Source organism: Salmo trutta, chromosome 31 (assembly GCF_901001165.1).
Source record: "Salmo trutta chromosome 31, fSalTru1.1, whole genome shotgun sequence".
NCBI classification, from domain to species: Eukaryota; Metazoa; Chordata; class Actinopteri; order Salmoniformes; family Salmonidae; genus Salmo; species Salmo trutta.
Genome location: NC_042987.1, coordinates 39,404,728 through 39,429,065, shown reverse-complemented (window position 1 = coordinate 39,429,065; position 24,338 = coordinate 39,404,728). Strand labels below are relative to the sequence as shown.

Below are 24,338 nucleotides of genomic sequence, written 5' to 3'. Positions count from 1 at the left end.
CATGGTGCCTGCAGAATTCTATGGCATGTTGCATATTTAAGTGTGAACCACTGGTACCAGTAATGCTAGTTAGTGATAGTTTGACCACCAGAGGGCATCTTTGAGAAGCATTTGATAGCCTTCAATAGTGACTGTACTAGAGAATTTAAAACCTTTTTTGTAAGAACATAGTATATGGGACTGCTTTTAAGAAATTTTGCTTAATTAATTTGACTAATATTATGGTGTATCTATTCCAATCAAAACGAAAAACCCTCTGGGTTGTACAACGTGATGGTCGGGAGTCGGGAGTAGGCTACAGTTATTTAGCTAAAGAATCTCTGTGTTGTGCGGCCACGCTGGAGACTGGGGTTCAATTCCCTGACGGGGAGGAAGGAGTAGGCTGTCCTTGTAAACTAGAATTTGTTCTTAACTGATTCTATTTGTGTTAATTTATAGTTGTGATGTCTTCGCTATTATTCTACAATGTAGAAAATAGTAAAAATAAAGAAAAACCCTGGAATGAGTAGGTGTGTCTAAACCTTTGACTGGTACTTGCTTAATTAATTTGATTAATATTATGGTGTTTCTATTCCAAGAAAAATTAAAAACCCTCTGGAACGAGAAATATGGCGCTGTACAACTTGACAGTCAGGAGTAGGCTACAGTACTTTACTATTTAGCTAAGGAATAACTGTGTTGTGCTGGCACGCAGGAGACTGGGGTTCAATTCACCGACAGGGAGGAAGGAGTAGGCTGTCCTTGTAAATAAGAATTTGTTCTTAACTGACTTGCCTAGTTAAGTAAATGTTACACTAAGAGCATAACATTTCTAGACCCTAATTATATAATTGTAGTCTAACCAATACCCAAATGGAGATTCAGTGAAAATAAAAATCTCTTTGATTTATCAAGACCAGTCCCCATGCTTGTCTTGTATGCTATTGTATGCTTGAATGCTATTGCTTCTAACTTCAACATGCTCTTTAAGGATTAGCCCCTTTTTTTCAATTTTCGCATAAAATGACATTTGTTTATTAATAACTTTTCACGTTCAAAATTGTGCACTCTCCTCAAACAATAGCATGGTATTCTTTCACTGTAATAGCTACTGTAAATTGGACAGTGCAGTTAGATTAACAAGAATTTAAGCTTTCTGCCAATATCAGATATGTCTATGTCCTGGGAAATTTTCTTGTTACTTACAACCTCAAGTTAATCGCATTAGCCTACGTTAGCTCAACTGTCCAGCACATTACTCAACACTAGTGAGACTCATGTTGCCTACGGTAGGCCTACAGTATATCTGAAAATATGACGTGACTCTCCGCCAATAATTATATATAGAGGATTGGAGGATTCTAAATTAAAACCAATAGCCGCCTCATGGGTCTCCCGGTGGCAGCCGGCACGGGTATCAAACCTGCATCTGTTTGCACTGCGGGAGCTGTAATACTGTACATGGTGTCCAGGTCAGGATAACCAAAACATTTCTTTATTAAAGACTATCTGAAATAATGTTGGTTCTTATTTATTTGAGCCAAAGCCAGGAATGAATGAATCACTCAGCTTTTTGTAGGTGCCGGCTATATGACTGTGCCATCAACTTGATAATATATAACCATATTTTGGAGGTTATTTATTATTTTTTTTAAACGAAAGTGAGTGATTGTAATCTGAGTAAAGGCCAAAACATTTATTTATGTTTTTAGAGGGAGAGAAATGCTGGGCCAATTGTGCACCGCCCTATGGGACTCCATAGGATTCACGGTCAGATGTGATAGATAATAATACTTTTTTTTATAACTTTTTGTGGTATTATTTGTTTTGTCTTTTCTGGTGGATTAAACTGAAATTGCAACCAATCACAGCCGGTTGTGATACAGCCAACCTAACTTAGAAATACATTTGCCGATAGAATTCTCCCCCTACCCTCCTTCTAGGCAAGTCTATTGTCCAGCTACTTGCTAATAGCCATTATTTTATTAACGAAAGCATAAAGATGCCATTATTAGTTAATTTGTTTTAGTTTGAACGTGCAGACTGGCACTAAAAACAGTGGTAACGTATCCCTAGTTAGTGCCGTTATTATTGCAATGCACCTTAATGTGTTGCTCTGTGCTACCCAGCATAGTCAGGCTTGAGGGAAAGATGAACAGAGCGATCCTTGATGAAAACCTGATCTAGGGCACTCAGGATGTCAGGCGTGAAGGTTCAACTTCCAACAGGACAACAACCCTAAGCACACAGCCAAGACAACGCAGGAGTGGCTTCAGAAAAAGTCTCTAAATATCCATGTTTGGTCCAGCCAGAGCCTGGACTTGAACCCAGTCAAACACAGACAAACTCTGGAGCTCTGGAGAAAGTGACCATCGGGATCTTGGTCACCTCCCTGACCAAGGCCCTTCTCCCTCGATTGCTCAGTTTGGCCTGTCGGCCATCATTCAATCTTGGAAAATAGCTGTGCAACGAGGCTCCCCGTCTAACCTGGCAGAGCTTGAGAGGATCTGCAGAGAAGAATGGGAGAAACTCCGCAATTACAGGTGTGCCAAGCATGTAGCGTAATACCCAAGAAGACTTGAGGCTATAATCACTGCCAAAGGTGTTTCAACAAAGTACTGATTAAAGGGTCTGTATTCTTTTGTAAATCTGATATTTACGTGTTTTTTTTTTTAAACCTATTTTTGAATTGTCATTTGGTAATGTGTTTAGATTGATGAGGGGAAAAAACAATTGAATCTGTTTTAGAATCATTGGTAGTGTAGTGAAAAAAAAAGTGAAACTGAGCTGAATTCCATCTGGACTTCCAAGCTAGGGGGTATGGGCTTGGGAGGTAAACTTTGGCATGTTGTATGATTTGGGTTTAAAGTTGGGTAATGTGTTAAGTCTTCTTCCACTTCAATAAAACATAAGCATGACAAAAGAAGGCTGGATGTGATTTTATTTACACTTGCATGTTTATTTTCACACAAAGGTCTACCCAAGCCCCCACCAGAATATGCCCCAAAAGCACCAGAAAACCACTGCTACCAAGAAGCAAAAGACTAAAATGACAGTGAGGACGACCCTTCACAATGTAACCCAACCCCTTATTCTCATCTTGAGCGATGTATTTGGAAAGGTAGTATACCAAGAATTGCCATGATGTTGTCCAATATTTTACTGCAGAGAATCTTGAGCCTTCATGATCCAGGGATCATGGTCATCATTTGGGAAACCGAGTTCTCCTTCAGCCTCTTCAGAGGAGAGATCTCCTTCACCAAAGCCCTGCAAAGGGTCAGACCCTTTTTCTATGCCGGAAGCAATTATGACATTTGTTTTGAAACCATTTTTATGTTTTTAATGAAATTAGTCTGTTTTTATATTTGGAAGTGAACAAATGTAAAACTACTTTGTTTGAGAATTTCCAAAAAGAATCCTGACCTTTTTTAAAGGACAGTTGCCCGAGTCCAGTTGAGAACGTCAACCTGAACGAGATGGAGGAAGAGTTACTAAAGATGGAAGAGTAGCTTAAACGCAATGATATTCAAAAATACATGGTGAGAAATTAAGTGTTTCATTGAGTTCAATGACATTATATTGCCATGTAGTACTGGATGTGTAATGCATTAGTGTCCTTTTTGTAAAATTACAGATATCTCAAAGCTTGGGAGAAAGACATCCTGGACCGGGTGAAGAGAGCAATGCACCGGTAACCTAATCATATTTTTTTCACTTTTTAAATTAGTCAGTGATGTGTTGCTTGTAAAGTACATATTTAGTGTTCTATGCAGAACCCTGACAAACGGCCTCGTGTTCCATACAGAACCTTGACAAATGGCCTCGTGTTCCATACAGAACCCTGACAAACGGCCTCGTGTTCCATACAGAACCCTGACAAACGGCCTCGTGTTCTAAACAGAACCCTGACAAACGGCCTCGTGTTCTAAACAGAACCCTGACAAATGGCCTCGTGTTCCATACAGAACCCTGACAAACGGCCTCATGTTTTATGCAGAACCATGATGAACGGCCTCATGTCAACCATGACTATGAAGGGAAGCAAAGGGAAGAGGGCCTTTGACTCCACCCGTAAGTAAAAGTCAGTCCAAATTATGATATTTGACATGTGAATACCTTCTCCAGATAATATTTCACATGTGAATACCTTCTCTAGATAATATTTGTTTCCCCCGTTTACAGCAGGTGTGAGTCTTGGCGAATCAAAGGCTAGAGGCAGAAATACTACAGGCGACGTCAACCTGCCTGAAATGTGCTCCTGACTGCAAGGGGGGCAGTGGGAGGGCCGATGAGCAAGTGGATAAAAGAGATCTTAAGAAGTTAAAAGCATCAAATCCTGTTCCAACACTACCCTTTTTTGTATTATTGTATGTCTAATTTGTGTTTCCAGAAGCCTATGCCAGAAATGCGTTTTTTGGCTTTTTTTATTTGAAAAATTGGCTTGTACATCTATTTTGTGGTGGAATACATTTTAATGTTCTGTTTTTACATGGACCATGGTTTACACAATGCTGTTTGAAGTTACTGCTGTCATTGAATGACAATACCCAATAGTAATCAAACCAAATTGTATTTGTCACATGGTTTGCAGATGTGAATGTTGTGAAATGCTTGTGCTTCTAGTTCCGACAGTGCAGTAATATCTAACAAGTAATCTAACAACTAACTAATACACACATCTAAAGGGGTGAATGAGAATATGTACATGTAAGTATATGGCCGATCGGCATAGGCAAGGTGCAATAGATGGTATAAAATACAGTATATACATAGGATATGAGTAATGTAAGATATGTAAACATTATTAAAGTGGCATTATTTAGAGTGCATTGTATAAAGTGACTAGTGATCCATTTATTAAAGTGCCCAGTGATTGGGTCTCAATGTAGGCATCAGCCTCTCTGATTTAGTGATTGCTGTTTAGCAGTCTGATGGCATTGAAATAGAAGCTGTTTTGAAGTTTTTCTGTTTTGTAGTATTGACCCTAAGTCTGGAAGATGCATTTTGACCATGTGTAGAATTGTATTCTACATATCAGGGTAATGTGTTCTACATATCAGGGTGTTGTCTGCAATGTCAGAAAGGTCCTAGTTGATACAGTTTGTTTTCCTGTTCTTATCTCAGGCTCTTATCCTTTAATGGAAAGAAGGCTATATCACAAAATGGCAACTACTTCTAAAAAAACTACTCAACACACTTCATGAATTACTAATAATCCCTGTTGAGTTCATGGTGTGTTTTGGTCAAATCAGATGTCAATGTGTTCTCAACCTCTCACCAATATTTAAATGTAGTTTATTATTAGTCGAGAGTAGTTTTCAAACTTGATAGTGCCAAAATTAGAAATAATTGTTGGCTGTCTTTTTGAGTCGGTGAAAAAAAAAGGTTGAAATCTCATTTACCAACGTCTCAACCAAATATTATAGAAATGTCCACTTTGAAATGACGTGGTGTGCCAAGTGGGTCTTACTGCCATGCAGTTAGCTCATATAGACCAGTCATAACTCATGGGGTTCTAGATTCTGCTCACTAACTACAGTAATGACATCATGGAATTATAGGAGGCGGCTGAACTACTTTCAGCTGCAGCCTGACATCCCGGTGCAATGTATTGATCAGGTGTAGTTGAAGCAACACTCAGTTTCACTGCACGGGTGCAGTTAGCAAGATGGAGTGTCTGAAAACTGTCTCCATTTGAAATATGTATACAGTGCCTTGCAAAAGTATTCACCCCCCTTGGCATTTTTCTGATTTTGTAGCCTTACAACCTGGAATTAAAATAGATTTTTGGGGCGGTTCTATCATTTGATTTACACAACATGCCTACCACTTTGAAGATGCAAAATATTGTTTATTGTGAAACAAACAAGAAATAAGGCAAAAAAAAACAGAGCTTGAGCGTGCATAACTATTCACCCCTCAAAAGTCAATACTTTGTAGAGACACCTTTTGCAGCAATTACAGCTGCAAGTCTCTTGGGGTGTGTCTCTATAAGCTTGGCACATCTAGCCACTGGGATTTTGTCCCATTCTTCAAGGCAAAACTGCTCCAGCTCCTTCAAGTTGGATGGGTTCCGCTGGTGTACAGCAATCTGTGAGTCATACCACAGATGCTCAATTGGATTGAGGTCTGGGCTTTGACTAGGCCATTCCAAGACATTTAAATGTTTCCCCTTAAACCACTCGAGTGTTGCTTTAGCAGTATGCTTAGGGTCATTGTCCTGCTGGAAGGTGAATCTCCGTCCCAGTCTCATCTCTGGAAGACTGAAACAGGTTTCCCTCAAGAATTTCCCTATATTTAGCGGCATCCATCATTCCTTCAATTCTGACCAGTTTCCCAGTCCCTGCCAATGGAAAAACATCCCCACAGCATGATGCTGTCACCTCCATGCTTCACTGTTGGGATGGTGTTCTCGGGGTGATGAGAGGTGTTGGGTTTGCACCAGACATAGCGTTTTCCTTGATGGCCAAAAAGCTCAATCTGACCAGAGTACCTTCATCCATATGTTTGGGGAGTCTCCCACATGCCTTTTGGCGAACACCAAACGTGTTTGCTTATTTTTTTCTTTAAGCAATGGCTTTTATTTGTCCACTCTTTCTTAAAGCCCAGCTATGGACAGATACTCCAATCTCCGCTGTGGAGCTTTGCAGCTCCTTCAGGGTTATCTTTGTTCTCATTGTTGCCTCTCTGATTAATGCCCTCTTTGACTGGTCTGTGAGTTTTGGTGGGTGGCCATCTCTTGGCAGATTTGTTGTGGTGCCATATTCTTTCAATTTTTTTATAATGGATTTAATGGTGCTCCGTGGGATGTTCAAAGTTTCTGATATTTTTTTGTAACCCAACCCTGATCGGTAATCTACAACTTTGCCCCTGACCAGTTTGGAGAGCTCCTTGGTCTTCATAGTGCTGCTTGCTTGGTGGTGCCCCTTGCTTAATGATGTTGCAGACTCTGGGGCCTTTCAGAACAGGTTTGTGTGTATATATATATAGATCATGTGACATTTAGATTTTACACCGGTGGAATTTATTTAACAAATGATGTGACTTCTGCTAGTAATTGGTTGCACCATATCGTATTTAGGGGCTTCATAGCAAAGGGGGTGAATACATATGCACGCACCGCTTTTCTGTTTAAATATTTTTTTTAAACAAGTAATTTTTTTCATTTCACTTCACCAATTTAGACTATTTTGTGTATGTCCATTACATGAAATCCAAATAAAAATCTATTTAAATTACAGGTTGTAATGCAACAAAATTGGAAAAACACCAATGGGGTGAATACTTTTGCAAAGCACTGTAGTTGCATTGATCCATTCAATACATGTATGATGCAATCATGTTACTGCCATAGGTTAAACATATCAGAAAAATAACACTGTAGAGTTGTGGTGGCAAAATACTGGATGGAGGGTTTTTTTCCCACAATAACTTGGATTCCCTTTCATAAAGAAATTAATATCTTCAGAGTGTCTTCATCCATGCTATGTCATCAGTCATTTCTACAGCATTAACTCTCTCTCACTCATAGTCATGGTGGACATGAGGCCGTTCGTGTTGCATAGTGTTCTGGAATATTGATTTGTCTCTCCATTCCATATACCATTGCAGGGTGCCATATCTCTCACTCTTACATTATCATAGAACATCGATATTTCATCGTTTGGAGAAAAGGGGAGCTTAGAGATACCCGAACATGTGTTTAGCAATAAAACTGACTGAAAAAGTCTCTATTAAAAAATACAAGTAAATGGAATTTCTGCACGACATTGAGATACAGTACCAGTCAAAAGTTTTGACACACCTACTCATTCCAGGGTTTTTCTTTATTTTTACTATTTTCTACATTGTAGAATAATAGTGTAGACATCAACTATGAAATAACACATATGGAATCATGTAGTAACCAAAAAAGTATTTTATATTTGAGATTCTTCAAAGTAGCCCCCCTTTGCCTTGATGACAGCTTGGCATTCTCTCAACCAGCTTCATGAGGAATGATTTTCCAACAGTCTTGAAGGAGTTTCCACATATGCTGTGCACTTGTTGGCAGCTTTTCCTTCACTGCGGTCCAACTCATCCCAAACCATCTCAATTGGGTTGAGGTTGTGTGATTTGTGGAGGCCAGGTCATCTGATGCATTCACTCTGCTTGGTCAAATATCCCTTAGACAGCCTGGAAGTGTGTTGGGTCATTGTCCTGTTGAAAAACAAACAATAGTCCCACTAACGGCAAACCAGATGGGATGGCGTATCACTGCAGAATGCTTAATGACTTTAAAGTAATGGACTGTCATTTCCCTTTGCTTATTTGAGCTGTTCTTGCAATAATATCTATTTTAACTAGGCAAGTCAGTAAAGAACAAATGCTTCTTTACAATGACAGCCAACTGGGGAACAATGGGTTAACTGCCTTGCTCAGGGGCAGAACAATAGATTTTTACCCTGTCAGCTCAGGGATTCAATCCAGCAACCATTCAGTTACTGGTCCAACACTCTAATCACTAGGCTACCTGCTGTTTTACCAAGTAGGGCTATCTTCTGTATACCACCCCTAACACAACTGATTGTCTAAAAATGCATGAAGAAGGAAAGAAATTCCACAAATTAACTTTTAACAAAGCACACCTGTTAATTGAAATACATTCCAGGTGACTACCTCATGAAGCTGTTGCATGAAATGGTACTGATCCGTCGGTACATGAAAGTGGTACTGATCCGTCGGTACATGAACGTGGTACTGATCCGTCGGTACATGAACGTAGTACTGATCCGTCGGTACATGAAAGTGGTACTGATCCGTCGGTACATGAACGTGGTACTGATCCGTCGGTACATGAACGTGGTACTGATCCGTCGGTACATGAAAGTGGTACTGATCCGTGGGTACATGAACGTGGTACTGATCCGTCGGTACATGAAAGTGGTACTGATCCGTCGGTACATGAAAGTGATACTGATACGTCGGTACATGAACGTGGTACTGATCCGTCGGTACATGAAAGTGGTACTGCCGTGCAGCACCATGGCCCATAGATAGATGTGTCATAACAGTTACACCTTAGGACAGATCCATCTTAACAGTCATCCTGCAGGGAATGTCACACCTTCTGAAAAATGGTGTGATGCTGCACATATGTCTCAGAGCAACTCAGCGCAGTGTGTGTGTGTGTGTGTGTGTGTGTGTGTGTGTGTGTGTGTGTGTGTGTGTGTGTCCAAGTCCAAACAACTCTACGATTGGGTGATGTTGGTCCTTGGCCAGGGTTTAAACCTCAGGGTTTTCTCACCTGTCAAGGTCTACACGAGCGCCAATGATATTTCTATTGGACAAGGTGATATTTCTATTGGGAAAGGGGGATACCTAGTCAGTTGTAAAATTGAATGCCTTCAACTGAAATGTGTCTTCTGCATTTAACCAAACCCCTCTGAATCAGAGAGGTGCGGGGGGGGGGCAGCCTTAATCAACATCCACGTCTTCAGCACCCGGGGGACAGTGGATTCGCTCTCTCTCTGTCGCGCTCGCTCTCTCTCTCTGTCTCTCTTTGTTGCGCTCTCTTTCTCAATCTCTCTTTGCCTCTCAACCCCTCCGACTCTTCCTAAGCCCAGTTAATCAGGCCTACAGTTGCTGGGGGAAAAAGACAATAGTCCTGGGGTCTTCTGGAGGACGTGGAGCAGATGTATAATTCACAGAACCACTGTCAACAAAGTAAACTCTGTACAGTCTACAGATTAGAGACATTTTGAATCTGAGGCAGAAAGTTGGTCTGCTGTTGAAGCATACATTCAACACTCCCGTTAATTCAACACAATAGGACGTATTAGCTACCAACTGAGAATCGTCCAGAATACGTCAACTTCTTCATGTTGAATGGGGTTATGCCTTAGACATCCTTCAAAAGACATACTGTATATTTAGAGAAATATTGTGCATGCTTCAAACACTAATATGTCCCTTGAAATTCGACCGTTGAAATTCGACCAACCCTTCAAACAATGTAGAAAATGTCTGTGAGTAAAGTTGAGGAATATTATGAGTGCTACATCACTGAAATGTCCCCTGGAATTTCAACATTGTTATTCCAGTCATTTCATGTCCTTTGGTGTGTTGTCTGAGCATAGCCCCGGGAGGTAGGGGTGCTGAAGATGCTGCAGCACCCTGTGTAAAAAAATATATATTTATCTATAGTGCATTAGGGAATAAATCTCTCTCTCTCAGTCTCTGTCTCGCATATATATATATATAAAATCTCTCTCTCTGTCTCTCTCTCTCATATGACAGAGAGATACTGAGAGAGAGAGATGTTTTCCCTAGTGTACTACTTTTGACCAGCGCTCTACGTGGCTTGTACACTTACAGTGCAATAAAAAGGGAATAGTGTTCCATTTGGATCTCAGTCGTGCATTTCTGTTGTTTAGAGTGTCTTCTCATGCCTGAGACAGATCTATTTTTTTACAAAGAACCATAAATAAGATTCATCCTTATGCAGAAACGGAAATACATCCATGTGCAGATTATGGGCGCTGATGCTGCCTGGTCTGTGAATCGCAAAGCACATGCGTCTCAAATGGCATTTTTTGGAAGGGCGTATCAGTCGGTATTTGCGCACGCAACCTGGTCCATGGCATTATGTTAGTGCATTAGTATCGTAGTGGTTGAAGTTTGGAGAGTTCGCTGGCTAGCTATGTCTTCAGGATGAATTTAATTATTGTCATTTGTTGATACAGTGTTAATGCCAAAATTACTACAACCAAGCAATCACTGTTGTTTGTGCTTTAGCTGTCACCTTGATACATTGGCTACACTTGCTAGCTAGCTAGCTAGCACTACCAGGAAAGATAGTGATAACTAATCACTGTTGTTTATGCTTTAGCTGCCACTTTGATAAATTGGCTACACTAGCTAGCTAGCTAAGATACTGATAACTAACCACTGTTTGTGCTTTATTTGTCACCTTGATACATTGGCTACACTGGCTAGCAATTACTACTAGCAAAGATACTTTCATCTGTGCTTCTAGTTAGCGCTATGTAAATTGTAGAATCATGCCACAATTGGAGTAGATAATGCTAAACAAGGGTAGAATGTTATAGAAATGAAACAAAATACAATTTATTAGTTAATTTGACCCCCCAAAAAGTAAAGATCAGTTGAAATCATACTGTGAATGTATTTGAATTCAGAATTGAATTGAGGGCATACTTACTGTATGTGCATTGTACAGCGTAATGTATGGATTGTGCACCAATGAAATGGCGGTGTCAGCCTACTCAGTGGCACCCACAGAACTGTGTAGAGTTTACAAAAATATTAGCGTCATAGCTAATACGGACAAAAGGCAGAATATTAAGGTGACAGTCAAAGTCCTGTAATAATGCTAAGATGCTAATATTTGTGTAAACGCTACACAGTTGTGTTCTGTTTTATTTTATTTTATTTCGACTTTATTTAACCAGGTAGGCTAGTTGAGAACAACTTCTCATTTACAACTGCGACCTGGCCAAGATAAAGCAAAGCAGTTCGACACATACAACAACACAGAGTTACACATGGAATAAACAAACACAGTCAATAATGCAGTAGAAAAATACTATATACAGTGTGTGCAAATGAGGTAAGATAAGGGAGGTAAGGTGGGTGTCACTAGGCAGATGTTATGTGTAATGGAAACGGCAGATATAGGAGACATTTTCAAAAGATCGACAACATTTCTATCCATTCGATGAGTGGGCTTTTTCTTTTGTCAAACGTTCTTTAATGCGACAAATTATGATGGAAACAGTGTTTTTTGAATAAATTATGATTGCTGAATACTTTTGAAGGCATGCGGGGAACGTGATAAGCTCCACTCCACATTTAATTCTAAATGCTTACTGTAGTGTATTAGCAACACCTAGTGGTGCAAAACCACAGGGGCACTATGAGGCACGTGAGGCACGGCTGTAGGCTATTCTTGGGTATGCGGTTGGTTGGGTTAGGGACCAGGAATAAAGTACAGCTCAATGATTCCTGTGAGTCTCAGTCAAGTCAATACATTACAACTGGCGACAAGAACAGGGAAATAAAAATAAACATTATCCACTCAAGAAGCTGGGTGAGTGCAGGAAAAGGGAAATTGTAAAGGGACTCTTCACGAAAACCTAGCCTAGCCGTTCAGCTAACACAGCTGATTAGCAAAGAAGTGCGCTAGCTAGCAAAATAAGCTAAGAATAATAGCACTGACCTTACTTTCTCTCCCGCCGTTTGATGTGCATTCAGACCCAGCCAGTGTTGGTTTACGATGGACAAAATGGATTAATAGTTTCAAACTGTTCATCACTGCTTCAGGAGTCAAAGATGCAGCACGAAAACAAGCTATTTTATTGCACTTGGGAGGTTGGGATGTGCAGGATATATTCACCACATTAGACGACACGGGGAAAGACAAGGACTATGAGATCAAATAGACAAAGCTAAACGAGTACTTCACTCCACAAAAAAAACATTCCTTACAAGAGACATTTGTTTAGGCAAGCTGAACGAGCGCAGGGTGGACATGTTTGTGAGCAGACTGAAGCAGTTGGCTGCAACGTGTGATTATGGAGATTTCAAAGACGATTTCACATGGGACCAAGTGATTGAGTCACTCAGATGTATTGCGCAATTGACTTCTGTGCGAGAGGGACCTCTCTCACCACACTAATGGATATGGTAAGAGCAATGGAGGCTGTTGACTAGCAGGCGGACAGAATGGAAAGTCTGAATGCCAATGCGATTCAACAGGGGAAAAGTGAATAAACACAGAATGGGAAAAAAAGGAAAAAAGGGCCAGCTAATGATGACCACGGCGTCAAATGTTTCAGATGTGGTCAGGACGGCCATATCGGACGGCCATGTTCTATCAAACAAGGTAAACAATGCAAAAAATGTGTCAAAGATAAACGTTTCTCCAAAATGTGCAGGACAAAGACAAAACTGAATGGAAATGAAGTCACATACACACCTGCTACAGTTTACAACATGATACAACAGACAATGACGATGATGAACATGTGTTCACACTTCCCAGCAGTACTGATGACGCTGAAATACAGTTATTGGTCAATGGCCAGCCAGTTAACATGTTAATTGACTCTGGGGCTAGATGTAATATTGTGGGCACAGCAACATTCAGTCATTTGCAGACCAAACGCAATGTGCAATTAAAACCAACATCCAAGAGTCTTTACCCATATGGTTCAACACAACCATTAGCAATTGAGGGCCTGGTCACTGCCAACATTACAGCAGTTAGTAGTTCTGAGACAGTCACGGCAGAAATTTTAGTTGTGAAAGATGAACAGCATCTGTTGCTCTTGACATTTTGCACATAGGCCAAAGGCACACGTAAACTCAGTCCAAGCTGATGATAAAAAGACATTCAAAGCTGCACCACAGAAGGAATAAAAATACTGTTTCACAGGGCTGGGAAAACTGAAAGACTTCTTGTTAGGAATTAATGTACAGTAGATGAGACTGTCACACCTGTTGCACAGCCAGTACACATAATACCATTCCGTGTCAAGAAGCTAGTTGAAGAGAAGACGAATGAGCTAGAGGACACAGATGTTATTGAGAACGAGCTAGAGGACACGTTATTGAGAATGAGCTATAGGACACGTTATTGAGAATGAGCTAGAGGACACAGATGTTATTGAGAACGAGCTAGAGGACATGGATGTTATTGAGAACGAGCTAGAGGACGTGGATGTTATTGAGAACGAGCTAGAGGACGCGGATGTTATTGAGAACGAGCTAGAGGACACGTTATTGAGAATGAGCTAGAGGACACGTTATTGAGAACGAGCTAGAGGACGTGGGTGTTATTGAGAACGAGCTAGAGGAAACAGATGTTATTGAGAACGAGCTAGAGGACACGTTATTGAGAATGAGCTAGAGGACACGTTATTGAGAATGAGCTAGAGGACACATTATTGAGAATGAGCTAGAGGACACAGATGTTTTTGAGAACGAGCTAGAGGACACAGATGTTATTGAGAACGAGCTAGAGGACACGTTATTGAGAATGAGCTAGAGGACACGTTATTGAGAATGAGCTAGAGGACACCGATGTTATTGAGAACGAGCTAGAGGACACAGATGTTATTGAGAACGAGCTAGAGGACGCGGATGTTATTGAGAACGAGCTAGAGGACGCGGATGTTATTGAGAACGAGCTAGAGGACACGTTATTGAGAATGAGCTAGAGGACACGTTATTGAGAACGAGCTAGAGGACGGCGATGTTATTGAGAACGAGCTAGAGGACACAGATGTTATTGAGAACGAGCAAGAGGACACGTTTCTGAGAATGAGCTAGAGGACACAGATGTTATTGAGAACGAGCTAGAGGACGTGGATGTTATTGAGAACGAGCTAGAGGACATGGATGTTATTGAGAACGAGCTAGAGGACACGTTATTGAGAATGAGCTAGAGGACACGGATGTTATTGAGAACAAGCTAGAGGACGCGGATGTTATTGAGAACGAGCTAGAGGACGCGGATGTTATTCAGAATGAGCTAGAGGACACGTTATTGAGAACGAGCTAGAGGACACGTTATTGAGAATGAGCTAGAGGACACAGATGTTATTGAGAACGAGCTAGAGGACACAGATGTTATTGAGAACAAGCTAGAGGACGCGGATGTTATTGAGAACGAGCTAGAGGACGCGGATGTTATTGAGAACGAGCTAGAGGACGCGGATGTTATTGAGAGCGAGCTAGAGGACACGTTATTGAGAATGAGCTAGAGGACACAGATGTTATTGAGAACGAGCTAGAGGACACAGATGTTATTGAGAACGAGCTAGAGGACACGTTATTGAGAATGAGCTAGAGGACACAGATGTTATTGAGAACGAGCTAGAGGACACGTTATTGAGAATGAGCTAGAGGACACGTTATTGAGAATGAGCTAGAGGACACAGATGTTATTGAGAACGAGCTAGAGGACATGGATGTTATTGAGAACGAGCTAGAGGACGTGGATGTTATTGAGAACGAGCTAGAGGACGCGGATGTTATTGAGCACGAGCTAGAGGACGCGGATGTTATTGAGCACGAGCTAGAGGACGCGGATGTTATTTAGAACGAGCTAGAGGACGCGGATGTTATTGAGAACGAGCACGGATGTTATTGAGAACGAGCTAGACGACGTGGATGTTATTGAGAACGAGCACGGATGTTATTGAGAACGAGCTAGACGACGCGGATGTTATTGAGCACGAGCTAGAGGACGCGGATGTTATTGAGAACGAGCTAGAGGACGCGGATGTTATTGAGAACGAGCACGGATGTTATTGAGAACGAGCTAGAGGATGCAGATGTTATTTAGAACGAGCTAGAGGACACGGATGTTATTGAGAACGAGCTAGAGGACGCGGATGTTATTGAGAATGAGCTAGAGGACACGTTATTGAGAACGAGCTAGAGGACACGTTATTGAGAATGAGCTAGAGGACACAGATGTTATTGAGAACGAGCTAGAGGACACAGATGTTATTGAGAACGAGCTAGAGGACACGGATGTTATTGAGAACGAGCTAGAGGACACGTTATTGAGAATGAGCTAGAGGACACAGATGTTTTTGAGAACGAGCTAGAGGACACTGTTGTTATTGAGAACGAGCTAGAGGACGCGGATGTTATTGAGAACGAGCTAGAGGACACGTTATTGAGAATGAGCTAGAGGACACGTTATTGAGAACGAGCTAGAGGACGAGGATGTTATTGAGAACGAGCTAGAGGACGCGGATGTTATTGAGAACGAGCTAGAGGACGCGGATGTTATTGAGAACGAGCTAGAGGACATGTTATTGAGAATGAGCTAGAGGACACGTTATTGAGAACGAGCTAGAGGACGTGGATGTTATTGAGAACGAGCTAGAGGACACAGATGTTATTGAGAACGAGCAAGAGGACACGTTATTGAGAATGAGCTAGAGGACACAGATGTTATTGAGAACGAGCTAGAGGACACGTTATTGAGAACGAGCTAGAGGACACGTTATTGAGAACGAGCTAGAGGACACGTATGTTATTGAGAACGAGCTAGAGGACGCGGATGTTATTGAGAACGAGCTAGAGGACGCGGATGTTATTGAGAACGAGCTAGAGGACACGTTATTGAGAACGAGCTAGAGGACACGTTATTGAGAATGAGCTAGAGGACACGTTATTGAGAACGAGCTAGAGGACGCGGATGTTATTGAGAACGAGCTAGAGGACACGTTATTGAGAACGAGCTAGAGGACACGTTATTGAGAATGAGCTAGAGGACACAGATGTTATTGAGAACGAGCTAGAGGACGCGGATGTTATTGAGAACGAGCTAGAGGACGCGGATGTTATTTAGAACGAGCTAGAGGACACGTTATTTAGAACGAGCTAGAGGACGCGGATGTTATTGAGAACGAGCTAGAGGACGCGGATGATATTTAGAACGAGCTAGAGGAAACGTTATTGAGAACGAGCTAGAGGACACGTTATTGAGAACGAGCTAGAGGACACGTTATTGAGAACGAGCTAGAGGACACGTATGTTATTGAGAACGAGCTAGAGGACGCGGATGTTATTTAGAACGAGCTAGAGGACGTGGATGTTATTGAGAACGAGCTAGAGGACGCGGATGTTATTGAGAACGAGCTAGAGGACGTGGATGTTATTTAGAACGAGCTAGAGGACACGTTATTGAGAACGAGCTAGAGGACATGGATGTTATTGAGAACGAGCTAGAGGACATGGATGTTATTGAGAACGATCTGGATGACACGGATGTTATTGAGAACAGATTCAAGGTTGTATACCAGCCTGAACCTCAGAATGTAGCCGACTCACTGTCACGGTTTACTCGGAACCCTCCGGCGTTTCTACACTACAGGGATGACCACATCTACTGCGTAGCTAAACATGCAGTGCCATGTGCATTCACACCACCAGAGCTGGAAGAAATGTCAGCAAAAGACCCAGTTTCCAGATAATCTACGAACAAGCATCAGACAGGCTGACTGGAGCACATGCGATGCTGCATACCGACGTGTTCAAGAATAACTCTCTATTATTGGACAGATAGTTATACGAGCAGCTCAGAAACTGACTTTGATGTTAGCACACGAAGGGCATTAGGGGATAGTAAAAACAAAACTGAGACTGCAGTGGTGGTGGAGTAGGAGCCTGAGGGCACACAGTGTGTTGTGAAATCTGTGAATGTATGGTAATGTTTTTAAAATTGTATAAATGGTATAAACTGCCTTTTGCTGCATCCATAATAAATACAAATACACAAAAGTGTGACGGTCAAACACTGATAAAGAGGTTGCACTGCTGGCGAAGTCCTGTTTGAACGTGTCAAGTCAATGGTCCCAACAGTCAGAACAGAGCTACCAGCTGAACCATGGCAGATCCTAGCCATTGACATGTGTGGGCCGTTTCCAACAGGTGAACACCTCCTCGTAACAACAGACTACTACTCAAGATGGGTTGATGTGAGTATCCTAAACCGCATCACCACCGTCAGTATAATCACAAGCCTGAGAGAGATGTTCACAGTCCATGGGTATCCTGAGTCCTCTGGCTCAGTTGGTACAGCATGGTGTTTGCAACGCCAGAACGGTGTGTACAACGCCAGGATTGTGGGTTTGATTCCCACGGGGGGCCAGTACAAAAAATAAATAAATAAAATGCATGAAATGAAATGTATGTATTCACTACTGTAAGTCGCTCTGGATAAGAGCGTCCGCTAAATGACTCAAATGTAAATGTAAAAATGATAACGGTGCTCCTCTAACCGTTAGTGTTTTCCGAGAATACTGTACGTGCAGGAAAACAGGTTCCAACACTGCTGCATCACTCCATACTAGCCTCAGGCCAATGGCGAAGTTGAAAGACAGAACAGGACGCTTAGCAAAGCAAACTCGCACTGCCCAATCAGAACAGGACGCTCGTCAAAGCAATCCACTGCCCAATCAGAACAGGACGCTCGTCAAAGCAAACTCGCACTGCCCAATCAGAACAGGATGCTTGGCAAAGCAATCCATTGCCCAATCAGAACAGGATGCTCGTCAAAGCAAACTCGCACTGCCCAATCAGAACAGGACGCTTGGCAAAGCAATCCATTGCCCAATCAGAACAGGACGCTCGTCAAAGCAATCCACTGCCCAATCAGGAGGGAACGATTGACTCACAAAACTCCAGATGTTTCTCATGGCCTACAGGAGTACGCCAGACTCAGTCACAGGCCGCAGTCCAGCTAAACGGTTGTTCAACCGCCAAAATCAGAACCAAACTGCCAGAGCTGTCAGCCGACATGCAGCCAGGAACTGAGCCACACGACAACGCCGTTCGGCTTGCTGAATGCTGAAAGGAAGGGGAAGAACCGACAGAGCACCGACAGATCGAGGAGAGTAACTGAAAGCTTCAATCCAACAAGGTGACATGGTTCTGCTACAGAAACCAAAGCAGAACAGGTTGTCAACTACCTCAGAGTTGTACGCCGTCGTGGATAGGAATGGGAACATGAGACATGTTTCTTTTGTGAAACTGTGGATACAACCACAGTCAGAAAAATGGACTACAAGTGACAGAGACACTGAACGGGCAGAGCCTGACACACACACTGCCTAGACAAGTGCCTAAGAAGAGGGATGTAGTGTATTAGCAAAACCACAGGGGCACTATGAGGCACGTGAGGCACGGCTGTAGGCTATTCTTGGGTATGCGGTTGGTTGGGTTAGGGACCGGGAATAAAGTACAGCTCAATGATTCCCGTGAGTATGAGGCAAGTCAATACATTACAACTACTGCTTGTAAAATTCATTTTTTTCAACTATAAAAATAATCTTGCTTTTACAGGACAAGGATTGTCCTGAATTGATTCGCCTTGCTTTTCTGGTTGGCTGGTTGCAAGTTTCACCGTACAATTATTTCAGATATACAGGAGTGTAAGTTTCACCATGGCACGGACCGTGGCGATATGCTGGCACATGAGAATTATTAGAATATGGCAAATATTAGTCAATTGTATTCTATGCATGCTGGCTTTTACAGGCTACCCGTCACATGAAACAGAGGGCAAACAGGCTGTCACCAGTTTATTTGCCTAAATGGGTAATGGAAACACTTCAACCACTACATTTCTATTCAACACTAGGGTTTTTGTGAGAAAAAAACCCATACTATTTTCTTAGGTGAGACAAGGAGTTAGGTCCAGCTGTTTTCGTTGACACACGACACAGGCAATTGTTGCATGAATGTTCTATGTGAAATTTCTAAAATGTCGATTAAAAAAAAATCCCTTGGACGTTAATGGAAACATAGCTACTGAGTCGGCTGATACCCTATTTCATTGGAGCACACTCCATAGGTTAGGCTGTACAGTACATATAAGTACGCCCCAAATGGAATTCTGAATTCAAATACATCCACAGTGTGATTTCAACTGATTTTTACATATAGCCTTTAAAACGAATAGCCATTTATATAATGTATATAACAACATTCCAACCATGTTTAGCATTGTCTAGTCCAATTGTGGCATGATTCCACTGTTTTTATCAGTTTGCATTAGTTTCGATGGGGAACTTTTATTTTGAAGGCAAACCACATATTCTACTATTCTTGCTAACGCTACGACAGACGTCTCAACTCGTATGTCTCACTGCGTCTGTGGAATGAGCAGGTATCTGCCGGAGACAGACCCTATTGCAGAAACAAGATTTCAATTATACTCCACAATCTCTTGGCAAATATAATATAATTTTAGGACATCCTAGCATTTTTTTGCATCAAACTTGTAGTTTTTGATGCCTGTGATGTTTACTCCAGCCAGCGAGGAACTATGGGATTCGCTGAATCACCTGCACATGCCAATTTGCATTCAAAAGGCTCCAATCACATTGAGCAAATAGTAGGAGGGCACCAATCATGTGGAGAGTATGATAGGTGGGAGGCGATCACATGGAGAGCCTGATAGGTGAGAGCCAATCACGTGGAGAGACTGATAGGTGGGCAGCAATCACATGGAGAGCGTGATAGGTGAGAGCCAATCACGTGAAGAGACTGATAGGTGGCCACCAATCACATGGAGAGCCTGATAGGTGAGAGCCAATCACGTGAAGAGACTGATAGGTGGGCACCAATCACATGGGGAGCCTGATAGGTGAGAGCCAATCACGTGGAAAGACCGATAGGTGGGATCCAATCACATGGAGAGCCTGATAGGAGGCGGGAAGATAAGAGAATGTTCATCCATGCCCTGTGTGCCCTCACCAGACTATTCACTCTGGTGTGTGTGTGTGTTTGTGTGTGTGTGTGTGTGTGTGTTTGTGTGTGTGGGTGTGTGTGTGTCTGTGTGTATGTGTGTCTGTCTGTCTGTCTGTCTGTCTTTCTTTCGACCACAGGAAGCCCGATTCAATTCTCTCTCCCAACTGAGGGGACGAGTCACTGCACAATACTCTGGATTTCCCCAGATCACTCATGATTATTTATCCCATGACTACCGCTGCAGATGTGGGGTATTTTCTCTAAAGTACACTTGCAAGGTCCTTCTATGGTCACAGTCATAAACAATCACTCACACACCCGGAGTCGCAATTTGAAAGCGAAGTGAGTGGATGTCTCAACACTCACATATTTTCTCTTTTCCTTAACTACTTTCCTTAGTGTACATTGCATTTGACTGCAGCTGGTTTCACCACATGTCCAGTCATGTCAGATCTAATAAGAGAAGGATGTCTTTTGAACATATTGAGACTCGACCATAGTAATGTCTCTCTGTCATCGAATAAACTGTTAATAACCTCTATCTCTCTCCTCCTCTTCCCCACTCCTCTCTCTCTCTCTCTCTCTCTCTCTCTCTCTCTCTCTCTCTCTCTCTCTCTCTCTCTCCACAGCTCATGTGTGTGACAATGCCATGCTTCTCTGTCAGAACGGGGGAACGTGCCACCACCACCACAAGCGGTGCCACTGTGCTACAGGTTTCACTGGCATCCTTTGTGAGAGAGAACGATGCCAGGGTCCTGGGCCCTGTGAGGAGTACCCAACGTCTGGGCAACCATGCCTCCACCACCCCCTCCTCTTCCACTACCTCTACCCTCTCCTCCTGGGCCCCCCAGGTCTGCTCCTCACCCTACTACTCCCCCTGGTGGTGATAAGGGTCTGCTGACAATTGCTGTATTCATTACAATTGGCCAGGGAACTTTGAACTTGGAAAGATCTACTTGGCCTTATTGCATTTTTTGACAGGACAGGAGAAAGACATCTCTAAACACATGTCTTTGGGGATAGCTTGGGACAGCAGAACATCTTGGGGAAAGGAAAAGGAACTGTAGCACCTAAAGTACCTAGATGGGACCATCCAGAGACACCGACCGAGATACAATGTGTCAAAAGCCACCATGACTGAGATGAGGTAGAAGTGCAAGTGTTTGCTGATAAACTAGATGATTAACGAAGATATGCTTTTGGTCAGAGACAGACAGACAGACAGACAGACAGACAGACAGACAGACAGACAGACAGAAAAAAAACATCTGTTTTACAGTACAATCTATAATTGTTAATCGCACAATGATTGCGTCTCAAATGGCACCCTATACCCTATATAGTGCACTACTTTTGGCCAGGGCCCATGAGGAATAGGCTGCCATTTATGAAGACAACAATGTGTGACCTAGAAACACTGTTAGAAATATTGTCATTCATTGGGGATAAACTGATCATCTTCACAGATGCTATCCCACTTCATGTGGATCATTGGGGACAGACTCATCATCTTCACAGATGTTATCCCACTTCATGTAGATCATTGGGGACAGACTCATCATCTTCACAGATGCTATCCCACTTTATGTGGATCAACCAAACACCATGACATTGTACAAAACAAACAAGGAATAATCGTTTGAACTCTGGATCTGTCTGACTACAAAGTGGATGAGGAGACGAGGAGATGTCCATTATTTTGCTCCCTTCCCTTTTTCCTCCCTCCTTGTTACCTTCCCTTACTTACTTCCCTCAAATATATTCCACCTACTTGTGCTTTGGTAACTCTAGTGATTTTTGTTGGCTGCTGAAAAAGGCAATTTTGACAAAATGCTGCACACGTGTTACGATCCAAGCCAGTCCCTTGACTACCGGTCGACTGTGAGAAGAATATTACTCTTGTTCTTTTTTGTCGGAGGAGGCTTCGTAGTCATGGTAACGCTTGTTGAGCTCACATGTATTGGATAAAAGTATGTATCATATTGTATTGTAGCTGTATTAAATTTTTGTACAAAACAAAATATATTTTCGTGACTTTAAGTATATGAAAAAGATGTCTTACTTTAAGTTTTTATATGATTTCCTGCCGGCATGGGGTGGCAGGGCAACTCCTGAGGATGTCTATGACTCATATATACATGTTTTGACCTGCTGACACCTCAATGAATCTCTTTGAAAAACACACTGAAATACAATATACTTACAAAAAAGAGAAATCCAGTGTTTTTGTTATTGCTTTAGAGAAGAACAGATCATCCAAGATCTCTTAGAGCAGGGCTGCCCAACCCTCTTCCTGGAGATCTACTGTCCTGTAGGTTTTCAGTCCAACCCTAATTTAACATATCTGATTCAGCTAGTTAAGCAGCTAATAAGTAGAATCAGCTGTGTTAATAAATTGGGGTTGGACTGAAAACCCACAGGACAGTAGAACTCCAGGAAGAGGCTTGGACAGCCCTGTCATCTTATGAGTGTACAGCTGTCCACATTTGATTTGACTGTCTGACCTGTCGATTACTGAATCGACACGTGACCCAATCACACTAGGGACCTTTATCTGGAGAGCGTGTTTGTTTTTCTTTCTCCACTGTCAGCAATTATACGCACATAGCTAAACTCAGGCCACTCTGTAATTGTCCCTTACAACATTCATGATGCAGCAGTACTCTACTGCCAATCTCATATTTAAAATTCATACGTCGCTAGCTCAGAATAAGCATGGCAGTACCGTAGGCTATCCAGCTGAGAATGGTAATCAGATGAGAATGAATCAAATGAGGAAGGGGTTTCGCTAAGCTCATCTCTGTCCTTCTGAGTTTTACTTGGTGTGTCCCAAATGGTACCTATTCCCTATGTAGTGCACTACTATAGACCAGAGCCCTATTCCCTATGTAGTGCACTACTATAGACCAGAGCCCTATTCCCAATATAGTGGCACTACTGGAAACCAGAGCCCTATTCCCTATATAGTGGTACTACTATAGACCAGAGCCCTATTCCCTATATAGTGGTACTACTTTAGACCAGAGCCCTATTCCCTATATAGTGCACTACTTTAGAACAGAGCCCTATTCCCTATATAGTGGCACTACTATAGACCAGAGCCCTATTCCCAATATAGTGGCACTACTGGAAACCAGAGCCCTATTCCCTATATAGTGCACTACTATAGACCAGAGCCCTATTCCCTATGTAGTGGTACTACTATAGACCAGAGCCCTATTCCCTATGTAGTGTACTGCTATAGACCAGAGCCCTATTCCCTATATAGTGGTACTACTATAGACCAGAGCCCTATTCCCTATTTAGTGTACTGCTATAGACCAGAGCCCTATTCCCTATATAGTGGTACTACTATAGACCAGAGCCCTATTCCCTATATAGTGTACTGCTATAGACCAGAGCCCTATTCCCTATATAGTGTACTGCTATAGACCAGAGCCCTATTCCCTATATAGTGTACTGCTATAGACCAGAGCCCTATTCCCTATATAGTGTACTGCTATACACCAGAGCCCTATTCCCTATATAGTGTACTGCTATAGACCAGAGCCCTATTCCCTATATAGTGGTACTACTATAGACCAGAGCCCTATTCCCTATATAGTGGTACTACTATAGACCAGAGCCCTATTCCCTATATAGTGGTACTACTATAGACCAGAGCCCTATTCCCTATATAGTGGTACTACTATAGACCAGAGCCCTATTCCCTATATTATGCACTTTCGAAAGAAATCCGGTGCGATCTCGAATGCAATTCTGTGTAATCATTAGAGGGGAGTCACTCCTGCATTATAGTATAACTTATTTTGAATGAAAGCCACAAATAAGTGAGTCACTCAGCTTCATGCTGACAAATACTCTATAGATTTATAATGCAAAATAGCCTTCTAAATAGGCCAAGCCTCAACATAGAAATTAAATAATTTCAATTGTAACTTTGCCACTGGTTAAGGACTAAAGTTTTTAATTGAAAAATAATGAAGCCAATCAATTTTTTTTATGCAACTAGGCAAGTCGGTTAAGAACAATGCTGGGTTACCTGCCTTGTTCAGGAGCAGAATGACAGATTTGTACTTTGT

The 24,338-nt window shown here is 42.1% G+C and overlaps 1 protein-coding gene across 2 annotated transcripts in view; it reads left to right on the top strand.

Moving 5' to 3' along the window:
• LOC115170189 (netrin-G1-like) overlaps positions 1–22,472 on the top strand; it is a 182,153-nt gene extending 159,681 nt beyond the window's left edge. For both annotated transcript variants that reach the window (XM_029726557.1, XM_029726556.1), the window contains exon 7: positions 20,886–22,472. In XM_029726557.1, the coding sequence (XP_029582417.1) occupies positions 20,886–21,157 (272 nt within the window). In that variant the 3' untranslated portion in view covers positions 21,158–22,472. The remainder of the gene's footprint in view (positions 1–20,885) is intronic.
• Positions 22,473–24,338: the final 1,866 nt, after the last annotated feature.